The 13,740-nt window shown below is 38.8% G+C and overlaps 1 protein-coding gene across 1 annotated transcript; it reads right to left on the reverse strand.

The window, feature by feature from the left end:
• Window positions 1-776: 776 nt before the first annotated feature.
• TSLIG3B (tRNA splicing ligase complex subunit 3B) lies at window positions 777-13,440 on the reverse strand. The gene is made up of 8 exons (XM_085225064.1): window positions 13,283-13,440; window positions 12,775-12,923; window positions 11,939-12,073; window positions 11,038-11,216; window positions 8,122-8,202; window positions 7,628-7,744; window positions 5,447-5,614; window positions 777-4,090 (listed from the first exon to the last, which is right to left on the reverse strand). Exons 1-8 carry the CDS (start codon window positions 13,345-13,347, stop codon window positions 3,701-3,703), a joined length of 1,284 nt encoding a protein of 427 aa, XP_085081190.1. The 5' UTR covers window positions 13,348-13,440; the 3' UTR covers window positions 777-3,700.
• Window positions 13,441-13,740: the final 300 nt, after the last annotated feature.

The raw sequence follows: 13,740 nt of genomic DNA on the forward strand, positions 1-13,740 counted from the left end.
CACTGTTCAAGGTATTACCAAGCACAGTTCTTCATTAGCATAGTCTCTTGCTTTTCTTAAGAACATTCATTCTCAGAAGATGTTACAGCACGATAGGTAAGCTTAAACAAGGCTTCTGCAATTTCTACTAGGGCTAGTACACAGGCAGCGTCACATCATCCTGAACCTTTGCTATTCTTCACCTTACCACAGAACTCAAAATACTGTATCTCATGCATGTTTTTATGTCAGGTAGTGAACTTCAAAATATCTGAGGGAGGGGAGGGAAGAAGAAGAGGGTGCTAACTACTGAAAAACACCATTCCTACTTACAGGCAAATCTGCTCTCCCAACTTTGCGCATACAGAGCAAGGTGTGTTTTGCTTAGGAATTGCAGAAGTGAGGGGAAAAAAAAAAAAAAAAAGGGAAACCTCCAATTACTACTTCAGTTCACTACTTGTGAAGTTTTTCCTTAATTTACATAAAGACAAAAGTAATGATCATATAAACACATATGCAATTTTCTTGTTGTATTAAGATAAATTTTAACTGAATATCCTTCAATGGAGACGGATTTCTTAGTAACTCCAGATAACGTAATCAGGATATATTTGGGACCTCTCCTGGTGAACTTTTCTTGTATTGTTATTGACTGCCTTCTCTACTTTTGTTAAAATTTGTTATTTTTCATGATCATAAAAAACACGTTTCATCATTATTTCAAATCACCAGCAGGAAATCTTTCTTGCAAGCACGGGAGATATGAATAGAGAATCAAAATCACACTACACAAGTGATGCAAATAACTTCAAATGCAGTACTTTATTCCTCAGTGTTTACAGCTGTTAACAAAACCATCTCTCTTCAGCCCTGACACAAAAGTTGTCTTCTTCAATTCCTGAATAACCAAAACAATTCACTGCATTTGAATAAACACAGAAATAATCATAGACATATAAAATGGCTTTTTTCTTACAACAGAATTTTTCAAAATACTTTTTTCAAGACTGAAACAGAAGGGTTGGAGGTTTAAATCAATTGTTTTAATGGTATTATTGCATCTTCTGATAAAATAAGGACATATATTCTGACAACAGAGAAGACCAAGAAAGGGATACCTCTATGAAACGTGGTGGTGCTTACTTTGCTTTTCTACTACTGGCTTCACACATTGGAATTACTCAAGAAAATATGAAATAGCTCAAATAAAAAAAAAAACGAAGCATCTTCCATAGAACTTCAACTTAGTTCAAGTTTTGTCTTTTACAATGTCTACATAAAAAATAATTGGAAAAATTGGAAAACTACTAGAATAATTTAACTGTTAGAACTGGATGGGGGCACAAATCTTGTCTACTTTACTCTGAACTATTCTGTTACAAATAGCACAAACTGACAAGTGTAAAAGCACTGCGGCACATACACAATTACTACATTCTACCAGCCCTACAGGTCAACTAACCCAGTGCATCTTCACATCTTAAAACTGATGAAATCTTTATGCATAGATACACCACTTGAATTTCCTAGCCTACATCCTTGGTGAAACTGAGCTCTTGATTGTTGTTTGTATGTTACTTGTAGCAAAAATAACAGCATAGGATTAGCAAAGAGAATTTTAAATTAAGGCTTTGTTAAAAACTGTTCTCCCTCTTCCCTTGCTGACCAATGCTTGTCACCTCCATGGCCAGTGGTCTCACTCAAAATGTCATTTGTGAGCTACCTCTATAGCACTGTGAATAAACCAGTCTCCAAAGGAAGGAAATGAGTACTGTGCTTCCACTTGAAATTCCTCAGAATGGCAGCAGAGGCTGACAACAGAAATGAGTGTACAAAGAAGGTGATAATGACACTGCTAGAAGGTGGGTGAAGTTAAGCCAGCAGAATACTTCATTATATTGAGTTCACATTCAAGTCAACATATACAAGCAATGAAGTCTCCCACTCTCTTTTCTTAGAAGCCTACTGGAACTGTAAAGTATGGCCAAGGCTGTACCAATCACATCATAAAGCAGCATTCTCAGTCAATAAGCATACAGAATAAGAAGGAAAGTTTTGAAGTTCATCTAGACTAAAATTTCAAATGAAGGTGTTGGTAGTAGCTAATTAATAAAATCTGACATGTTTTTAAACAACATGCTAGAAAATCACTTAATTTTAAACAGAACTCTACGTTCCTGCATAGATCTGCCTCTGTAATTGAGGGCATGATGCATGTGTCCCTGAAGACACGGTAACAACTTTAAAGCATGCCAATACAGACATCAGCAGCAAGTTTGTGGGGGAAAAAAAAAAAACAAAAACTCATAACTGTGGTACATAAAAGCAAATTCAAATCTTAAAGTTCAACTGCAGATAAGTCTAAGTTATATATTTCTTGAAAGCGCTTCAAGGTTTCTGTCAAGAGATATGCCCAGGTTTATCAGATGCCTTCCTGAATCTCTGCAGTAACATGAACCTGATAAATACCATCGTGAATATATACTTGGACATCATCTCTCTTTTACCTCTATTCACAAATGGCATCACAACAGAGGAGGGACCTAAAGAAGCTAGATAACATACAGAATTTTTAGCTGACAGCCCTGAACTTAATCTCTTTTAACAAATCTACTTAGAGCCAGAATTATACAAAATCCACTTCCTCATCTAGATGCTCTTCTACTAGAGTAACACTATCTGTGAAGGAGAAGGTATCCATACATATCAACACAGAGTTTCTTTCAGGTTATCAAACCAGTTGGGTGACAGAATAAAGAAGCAAAGCCTTTGAATGCTATATTGGAACTTTTTCCAGAAACCTCAATGGGAGGAGCAACTGGTGCATGAGATAACTTGTCAGCTGGCAGTTGGCAGTGGCCAAATACAGAGAGTAGGCAGGAGAAAAAAAAAAGAAATAGCCCACCCTTTCTCAGGCAACTGAGCTTTGTTGACGTTTATTTTTAAAGGCTGATGCAGAAAGAGTATATAGATGAACTCCTACTGGACATGACGGTAGTAGAAAATGCTTTTATGAAACACCAATAATATGAAAAGCAAGTTAAGTAAAAATAAACATCAAAAGTCACCATGATTCAGGTTTTGTGGTACATGCTCTGACCTTCAATTAATCTCCGATATATTTATGAACACACAAAGCCATCTAATTTTATTAGTATCTGTAGAGAACTAATTCAGAATATTACTTTTATGTGAAGTTCATTGAATAATTTTGACCAAAGCCTTAAGTGACAACTTGAAACTGAATTTCTTCAATATGTCCAATGTGAAAACTGGATAAAGAAAAAAGCACAAAGGCAGCATTCTGGACTTTCAGAAGCATCTCCCTCAAGTTCTTAGGTCTGACTTCTTAATTTTTTTTTTTTTGCATCCAGCTTTTGGAGCAGAATTTATGTGCAACATGCAATAATTAGAGAGGCCTGAACATCATCTTTATTCTGTTTCTTTAAAAAGGTTTTTATTCAGTTTTCTGAGACTTATTTTAAATAAATGAACATAATTTAAAAAAAAAAACACAACCAGTACGAAAAGCGAGGACTCTAGTCAGGATATTTTAGTATAAAAAGTTCTGTTCGGTTAACTAAAAGAATTCAATGACAACATCAGTTGGTCGAATGCAATGATTCACATGGTCATACTTTAATCTAATCTAAACCAAAGGTACCATATCTAAATTCCTGACACCAGTAAACACCACCACTATATTTCATCTGTTACTCTTTCAGTATCTCCGGTATCCTCCACCTCCTCTTCCACCATACGGATCTCCATAACCTCCCCTGCCACCATAACCACCTCTGCCACCATAGTCCCCCCTGCCGCCTTGGAAACCACCTCCACCTCTTCCACCACCTCTGAAACCCCCACCCCCAAAACCACCGCCGCCCCCAAAACCTCCCCCACCTCCAAAACCACCCCCACCCCCAAAACCACCCCCACCTCCTCCTCTCCCCCCTCCCCCACCCCAGCTGCCCCTCCCACCCCCACCTCCACCTCCCCAGCCACCTCTTCCACCACCTTCCTGTCTTTTTTGCCACGGAGGCATTTCAGGAGGAGGTGGTTCAATCTCTGTTGGTCTGCCTCCACGGTCAGGTACTCTCCCCATCAGAACCTATATTGAAAAACAGACGGACATAATAACTTGAAGGGACAGAGGGTAATTCTTTTTGGACAAAGACATGCTGCCTGCTCTTCAGAGGAAATAAGTTCCTATCAGAGTGGAGCTCGACAGCTGCTATTTCGTTTCCTTCTAACTTGCCAGCAACATGTGGCAAGAACTCCAAAAGTGATCCCATTTTCCATCTGTAAAATTTAAGTTACAGCTAGCTAGCTAATAACAGTGTTGTGAAATTGTTAGGAAGAAAACTGCATGCCAAGTATTGCAACAAAGTAGCATATAACTCAAATATATACATACAGGTAAAGATTACTGTGCTGTTTGCTCTTCTACTCTGATTTCAAAAACGTTCTAACCTAATCAGCCATAAAAAACAAAAATCGGCAGACTGGCATGCAGCTCTTAAAAGTAACACCAGTTTACCTTCCATTAAGAAGTAGTGAGGAGAAAGGCAGAACAGAAAAAAGGCACAACATGCTGCCATAACACTTTCAAGAAAAGAAAAAATGATCTTTGGCGGATATTATCTAGTGTACAAAACAGATTCTACTCGACTGAGCTTTACAAAATATCAAGTTGAAGTATAGAGAGGTATTCAGGTCTTTTTGTTTTAATTCCTAGATTTCCTAAACTCTTTGTATGATGAATGTTAACTGACACGAGTCAGTCCCAGGTACTCCAATCAAAGACCGCTTACAAAAAAAAAACAACAAAAAAACAAAAAACAACCAACCCAACGAAACACACACACACAAAAAAGAGAGATCATACAATAATTAGAAAACTTCAGAATCTTTGGGATGAGAACATATTAAAAAATACCTAAGTGGGGCAACAAAACTTTAAGAAGTCTGTAAAACAGGATTAATAATAAGCAAAAGAAAGAATTACTATTACTACAGTTTTATGTTGAATGAATGAAGTCCCTTTCCTAAGATAATAAGGATCCCAAAACAAAAGGGTGATTCTTATCTTTATCTTGCTCTCAAATGGTCTAATCAAGCATTTATTGATCCTGAGAACTGACTAGAGTAGTCCTGTGTTCTGAGACTACTGTTTGAAAAGCACAACTCTGTAGGAAAGGAAAAGTAATTTTTTGAACTCTGCCTACCTCCTCCATTGTACCTGCTCATCTAGATTACTGTTTTCTATGACTGACTGTGTTATAAGATAATAATACGAAAAAAAAAAAAAAAAAAGTTGTTGCAATGTTTACTGGAATGCTCTAAAGTATTGAGTATACCCATCTTTCAAAACCGAATAAAAATACTGAACACAGTGTAATCTCAAATTTTTGATAGGTCTGTAAAATCCCGAGTCCTTTTTTCATATCCCAAAAACAAAAGTTACCTTGTTGATTGCGCAGACTGTATTCTCCCGTGTTGATCCACTACTTGTTCTTATGATCTTCGATAAATCCTCTCGAGCAGCAAGAAGGTGAGCTAACGTTATTGTTGACTTTGGAGATAATGCGTAGCGCTTGGGCTGATAGATTCGTGCTATGTCATCTGTTTTTACCTAAATGATAAAAATCAAACATAACTTACTTGCTAGACATACATACAAACACACTTAGCGTACGTAGGCTGTAAAACACACTTACTGAACAGTAAGTCTCAGTAAGTTGCAGTGGCTGTAATGTCTGAAAAACTAGGTTAGCTTACAAAATACTGTGCCAGTTGTCACCAATTCTCTTCATGTGGTGATGTACAAAACATGCTGCTGAAATTCAGTCGGTTACAAAAGAAACTCTCCTATCCACTGGCAGCAAACATTCTTTGATGGTTTACAATATATCTAAGACTAAAATTTAGACTCTTCACTGTAAGGGAGGAAGGCAAGCTAGAAACTGAATTAAAAAAGGAAAACAACTTGCTTATTGGCTTAAAAAAAACATCAATATCAAAACATTTTAAATCCCAAAAGCTTCTTTGGAGAAGTTCTAAACAAGTATTTTACAAGAAAAGTGAGGAGAAAAGGATTAAAAAATCATATGCAGTTTTTAATTAATATATAATAGAATCATTTCTGTAACTGCATACTACTTCATATCAACAGTTTTTTTTCTTTTGCAACAGGAAAGTGAATTATCTTACTGCTTTAGAATCACCAAAAATCTCATTAAACTGTTGTTCTGCTGTGAAAGTATTTATCGTTTCAAATGTCATTTGAAATAACATCAGGTGACTTAAAATTTTAATCTAAGTTATTATCAGCCAACATCAGCTACATCCTAGAAGTACACTCTACATTTGAAAATTTATAGCTGTATTGCTACAGCAACGAGAAGTTATACACAGCGTGAAATCTGACAACTTCAAGGTAAATGCCCTCTCTTTTCTTCTTTTTCTGCATAAAAGCATTCACAACCCCAGCTGACACTGAAGTGAGCCGTTCAGAAACAGCAGTCTTTGACTCATGACTTTCAGTGGTGCTTAGTGAGCTTCGTAAAAAAGATTGTGTCTGCATGCGTCTGTGCTAAATTCTGATACTGCTTTCAGTCCTAACTTTCTACACAAATCTTTCATCTTCTCTTGACAGAAAAGTTTATCTTGCAGCTCATGAGGAAAAATATCTCCCTTTAGCTTCCTGCATGTATATTCATCTTGTTACAAACTTTTAGTATCTTCTCTTCTTATGTTACTGGGTTGAAATAGTATGCATTTCTAGGTCAGAAATATCAGACTGGGTTAAATCATTACTATTTTTTTAATATACAGAGTGCTAGGAAATCATAAAAATTAAATTACTGCCATTAGATATTAGGAAAAGTTTCTTCTCAAGCAGAGTGGTCACGTGCTGGAATGGGATACCAAGGGAAGCTATCATCCCTGGAGGAGTTCACCAAATGTTTAGATGTTGTACTGAGGGATGTGGTTTAGTAGGAAAATATTGGTGATAGGTGGACAGTTGGACTGGATGGTCTTAGAGGTCTTTTCCAACCTTGGTGATTCTGTGATAACAAAACAATACCAGCAGACAAAATCCACAACAGTGGTTTGGAAGTTTCAGGCACCTGAAGGAACGGAAGTAATTGTGTGCTTTTCTCATACAAGATCTTCAGCTGACTGTTTGCTTATTCAGTTGTTTTGTGCCCAAGATAGATTACAGGTCACTGTAATAATCTCACTGACCTTGTGAATTATCTATGTCAAGGCCCAGCGTTTGGTTTTCTCTTGCATTTCTAAGAGAAATGTTGAGGATTCCTCTTACTTTACTTCACTGGGGCAGATGGATATAGGGAAGAAAAAGGGAGGTGTGGACTTACAGTGAAAAACCCCAACAGAGGATGCTAGAATTTCTATTTTTGAAGCTATTGACACTCACTCACAAAAGACGGCCAGTGCCATTCAGTCAAATTCTTGCCCTACTACAGCATCTAAGATTCAGATATTACAACCCAGGATGATAAACTGCTCGAAAAGAAGTCAGCAATAATGGAATTGTATTTACATAGTATATTTGCTAACAAGACCTACAGAATTGTAGCAGACTCCCACCTACAGGAAGCAAAGAATGCAGCAAGCTTACCTTTGCTCTATCAGACCAGCCAAAAGACTGCACTGTCACATCTAGCCTCTTCATTAACATACGACGGCGACATTCGTATTCACTGCGAAGAGCATCATTGATTTTTTCCAATCTTTCCTGCAGTGTTACAGTACAAAAATCCAAATGTTCAATTCTATACGGGTATGTAAGTCAAATGAAATGCAACCTCATTCAGCAAATAAGATGGCCATTGCCAGGTAACCTCTATAAACTACATAAAATTAGGGGTGCATCTGTGTAGTGCTGCAGCAGTCTTAATTAGAAGTATTTTAAAAGTAAATACATGTATCAACACAAAGTACATTAACAATCAGATACTTCCAGAATTAATGTGTTATTAATGCTTAGTAATTGAATGTTTATTATCATAGTTAGAACAGTGACTGTAAAATGGACAGTCAGCTGAAGCCATAAACATAAATTTCGACCATCCTGTGAAATACAAAAAAAAACTAAGTTGTTTTTATTCTTACCACTTGATCAGAATTCAGAGGTTTTGTTAGCAGTGATTTCCCCACGTGGTTTTTTTGAACTTTTGAGAGAATGTCCTTTATCTGAAACAAAACACGTAACACAAATTGTATTTACACTTACTTCAGCACAACTCATTCCAATCATAAGATCAAATATGTTTTGTTTTATCATTTTATCAGACTCATAAGGAGAGATGCATCTTCTGTCTTATTATCGATTTAAAATAAAAAAAAAAAAGAGTTCCTGAATACTTTCATTACATGACTCTTTCTGCAACCTTTGTTAACCAAAGCAAAGAGAACACATCTGTAATTTTATCCAGTGACAAGTATATTCATCAAGCAACATTTAAGGAGGAACTGGGTTTACATGCAAACTGATTTACAGTTTGTGACACGCTGCAAAGTCATGTCCAGATTCCTGAATCTCTATTAATACTTTATTCCCTCACTTGCATCAGCAGTACACTGAGTGCTCATCCTCCAAGTACAAGCTTTGCTGCCTTACAGTTACAGAATACATTGCCCAGCCTCGACCAACACAGCTGTAAGTAAAAGACTTTTGGTAAATATCCTTTTGCAGGAAGACAGGAATACAACCGTCCTCTGGCATATATTCCCAAATATTATTTTCAAAGATAGTCTCTTCATATTTCAATTAAATTCTGTTCAAGTTAAGCAATGTTCTAATATGCTATACCAAGATACAACGTGTGATCTGTCCCTTTAGCAGGTTGCTGTTGCACAGCTGAACTACTCTCAGAGCTATTCCCACAGCTGCTGACAGCGCTGAAGATGCTAGACAGAGGCAAGAGTACACAAGCTGAAGTACTGCTTTCAAATTCTGCTTACTTTTTCCAATTTCAATAAAAAATAGTAGATTTGTTTGTAAGTTTCTGTTACAAATTATCTAGTATAATTGTAAGTATTAACAGTGCAATTTTATACAGGATCTAATTGAATTAGAAGCAATAAAATATTTGCAAAAAGACACTGATCATTTTTAATGACTTTTTGTAAGGATCTAAAAAAGTAACAAATGGCACTGAAGAAGAGTTTATGAAGCAAAGAAATCCAATCATTGACATCACCATTCTAATGCAGCCACATCTTTAAATGCACATACCCAACTCGAAACTACTACCAAAATAAACTCTGAACCTGTCCCACATGAAACTAAAGGATGAAGGACAATGTAGAAATACAGTAGAAATTCTACGGAATCTCCTGAACAGTAGGAAAAAAATTCTTCACTTGTAAGGGCCAGAAAGTTCAGAGCACAAATTACACTATTAATTTGTAGTCAAAGAAAATGAATGAACTAGTTTTGTCACATTTCTACACTGTGAAGTGAGTGCAAGTTGTATAAGCAAGGCAGAGCTGATGGATCTGGAAAACACCAAAAACAGCTTAAGGCAATTTGGGAAGGTAGAAACGGAGAGATAATGTGTTTTTTAAAGACTCTGCTCACTTTAGCACTAATGAAACTGTAACAGTAATGCCCTGTGTATCAACTCAAGCATGTGATCCTAACTGATAGGAACTCTCGGACTTCACAAAACATGGCAGACAAGGAACCCCATAATTCAAGAAAGCCTTCTGGGCTCATAGGTGTGTAGGTGAGAAGCTGACCCAGAAGGCTGCTGCTGCAGAACTAGAGTCCTATTCCTTTACCTGGGCACGAAACTACACCTGTCTCAAAGAAGAGATACAAAGAAGCAATCAAGGAAGGCCACTGCCCATAGCTGGAGCCTACAAAGTCCTCTGAATATAAAAATAGGGCTTACATCCATCTGGAGGAAAATCAACAGTCCTAGGCAAGTGTTAGTTGATCAGCTGGAACTCTGATGTTTTAATCCTCAGAAAATAGCACCAGAATTGTTTCTCCCCCCATCCTCACAAAAATGTTTATTAGCAAGACTAGATTTAAACACTCCATTTGAGCTAAACAGATGAGGCACAGTGGCATTATGGGAATGTAGATGTTTTCACCACCTGGGTGCTTGTTCTTGTATACAAATCTATTAAAGGTTCTGTACTGCCACACATGTAAGAAAATCAGGCAAGGAACAGGCCCTCTCCACAAAACTTCCAGTCATTCACCAGCTCACTAGGCAAGGAGGAAGGAAAAAAATAATCACACAGAATCACAAGGTTGGAAAGGACCTACAAGATCATCTAGTCCGACCGTCCTCCTATCACCATTACTACCCTCTAAGCTACTAAGCCATATCTTGTAGCACCTCATCCAGGCACCTCTTGAACATTATTACAAAAAAATGAGCAAACACAGGCAGCATTCATCTCCCACAGTTTTCAAGAAGAGACTGATTCCCCAGGCATCAGGAAGGAATGAACAGTAAAACTTCTAACTGCCTGACAGAGAAAATAAATTCTGCAGTGAGAAAGACAAATATCACATCATCATCATTAAATGAGTTAGAATTTAGTGGGATATAACTGAAATACCTATACTGCAAGGTTTAAGTTTGCATATTGACTAACCTGGTAATCCAGGCATTTTCATCCTATTTACAGCTAAGGAAATGGCACTAACAAATCAATACTTGCAATTAAGATACTCCTAAGCTAATGAGCAAAAATGTAAATTTTGGAAAATTTTATTAAATTTACTACTTCTCAGAATACAGGTATATAAACTGTTATTAGACTAAGTCTTCTGCATTTAAATGGTAACACAAAACACAAAAGTGTTACTTCAACTCACGCCCTAAGTTTGCATGGCAAAGCATGGCTCACCACATACCTTCACTCCTGAGGGAGCCACTCAAATATTTCACCTCACAACTGAAACAGTTAAACACTAAGCAGTATAAAATGAACCATACTGTTAGGATCTTAACTAAGATGGATGCTTACAGGCATAAAAGTTAACAACAGAGAGAAAATCTGTACCTTTTGTTCCACATTGCTTAACAAAGGAGGAATATCGGATGAGGAGGAGTTTGGTAAGCCCAGTGCATCACAGATAGCTTGTACTTCCTGATAGATTTCGTTGTGCTTTTCCAAATGAGAGCTTTTACTTTTCTTGCTGTGCAGTATCTTTAAAGCTTGAAGTTCTGTACTTAGAAATACTACAAAGAAAAGCATCACAATAGCAGATTTAGAGGCATGACAAATTTTGTATCCACGTTCTTGTAAAACAAGACAGTGATAAAAGACCCTATCTCAGTCCTCTCCTGACAGGTCAGTGTCAGTTTCCCATTTGTTACTTGAACTAACTTTCATCTAGCTTCCTGTCTTCTGTCTGCACATCTTAACAACACATACTTGACTGCTAATACCCTTCCCTAGGCCAAGTTCCTTGGCTAATTTCATACTACCACACTGCTCCCTGCTGTTATTCCATTCTTCTCTTGTCAAATCTCAAGTGTTTGCCGCCATCAGTTTCCCAATATAATTTTCCTGTACTCAGTCTCAGCTGGTTCCCTTAGCCCAGGTCCAACCTAGATGTTGCTCTCCTCAATCTTACTCTCAGCATGTCTCAGTCATGCTGCATTTTCTTTCAAGCTGCCCCAAGGCTTCTCAGAATCAAGAGAAGCAAGGCCTTAGTTTCAGCTAAGCTGGAACTGGATCAAGAAATTACCAGGAGGCCTCAGTAGGTTGAATAATACATCACAAACAAATATTACTCTTGCCATTTTCACTCTTCCATGAGTGATCTGGTGCATGCACAGGTAAACTGTAGTGATTGTAGAGATACACTTAAATACACAAAAAGAAATATCTAAACTGTATCATAATTACAGAGCAAGCACATAAAATATTGTAAGGGGGAAAAGTGATTTTAACTTACAGAGGAGTTTAAGGCAATCTTCTTTCTCTTTCAATCTGTCCTTTATGTCTCCAGATACAAGTGATGAATATGGACAAGCCATTTCTCTCAGGAAGCCACTAATCTCAAGTTGGAAGCTCTCTATATCTTTATCACCTGTAGAAATAAATAAAGACCATTAATTGTTTTTCTTTTAATTTAATTTTCATTTTTTATTAATAGAAACCTCCAATTAATTAAGATTTAATGATTTATACATTTAGATTGCAGGTTTCGATACCACTGACAAACACAACCTGCCACTCCAGTAACATCTTCTTTCTTCTTAAAGAGGTCCTACATACAAACAGACAGCATTTTCAATAGCAAAGGCAATACTGCATTCATGCTTTAAAGAAGAAGCTGATGCTACAGCAGTCTGAAACCATAATGCAAGTATTTGGAGTGAATCAGCAGCTCGCATCTAGCAGAGAGACAGGAGAACTTACTCCTTCAGATCACAGGAATATCGCTGTCAAGCAAAGAGCGGATGCCACAAAGCAGTGGACAACTGTCATTCATTTTGTGATGACCAAGTTCCAGGAGTCAAACTAACCCAATCACACCTATGTGCCCAGCTTTATTGTCCGGTAGGTTGTCTTTTTTTTTTTTTTTTTCCCCCCTTTCTTCCTTTTGAAAGAATCTTCACCAGGTTAGACCTTAATCTAGCAGCTACATACACAAAAACATCAGCCTCTCTTTGGCTACCTCTTAGCTGCCTTCTAAACTCCAATATTAATTTTATTACTAGCTTAAATGTCAAGTGTGTATCCCCCAATCAAGTAATACATAGCTTCAATAAATTAACACTCGTTTACCATCTGCTGACGTGATGCTTTCTTCCATGTCACCAAGTGATTTTATTTGGGAACCTAACCAAACACAGAGGTCAAAATACTCCGGTGAAGATAATCCACTTTGTGCTGCTTTCTTCAGGGCTTCCTCTTCCAAGAGGGGACCCGTGTACCTGTACAGGGAAATAAAGCTCGATAATACGAAGCGGGTTTAACAGAAAATATGCATACTTTTAAATACGCTGAGCGCTTCGTTACAGCGGAGGCGCCCACCAACACACAGGCAGCGCAGCCCCCGCACGGGCTCCCAGGTGAAGCGGGATGCCCTGCTCGGCCAGCGCTGCGCTCCGCTCCGTCCCCAGCCGCGTGCAGCCCCGCCCGCCCCAAGCGCAGCAGCGGCGCCCCTCGGCCCCTCCGCACCGCCGCCGCAGCGGAGCAGGGCCGGCCGGGCCGCCGCTCCCTCCAGGAGCCTCCCGTCACCCCCAAGGCCCCGCCGCGAAAGGAGAGCCGCAGCCGCTCCCCCGTTACCTACCCTAGGGCCTCCAGCGCGTCCAAGATGTCGCACTCCATCTTCAGGCCCGGCTCCAGCTCCCTCATGCCGCCACAGCGGCTGCCGCCGCGCTGTGCCCGCTTCAAATCGGCCCCGCCGCAACCTGCGCCCGCCGCTGCGTTCCGCGGAGCCGCCGGGCCACGGTGCAACCTCCGCCAGATACGGCAGGTTGGGCCGCCCCGACACGCTGCTTCATCTGCGTTCGCAATTGAACCCCTGAGAGCAGGGAATCTGGAAAGGAGATTCTTTCCAGATTGCTTAAACAACAAGCAATTTGTTACATACTGGGGGACTTCAGCTTCCTGCGCCGTCTGGCAACAAGGAGCTTGCACTGAGTAGCATTAATATTAATAGCATATGTAAGATTTCAGGAGGGCTTCAAGAATGACAGAAGCCACAGAATTTGTGGCATTGCCTGCTTTACAAGCGGAGCAGTTCAG

The sequence above is a fragment of the Meleagris gallopavo genome, chromosome 5 (assembly GCF_905368555.1).
Source record: "Meleagris gallopavo chromosome 5, MGAL_WU_HG_1.1, whole genome shotgun sequence".
NCBI lineage: Eukaryota > Metazoa > Chordata > Aves > Galliformes > Phasianidae > Meleagris > Meleagris gallopavo.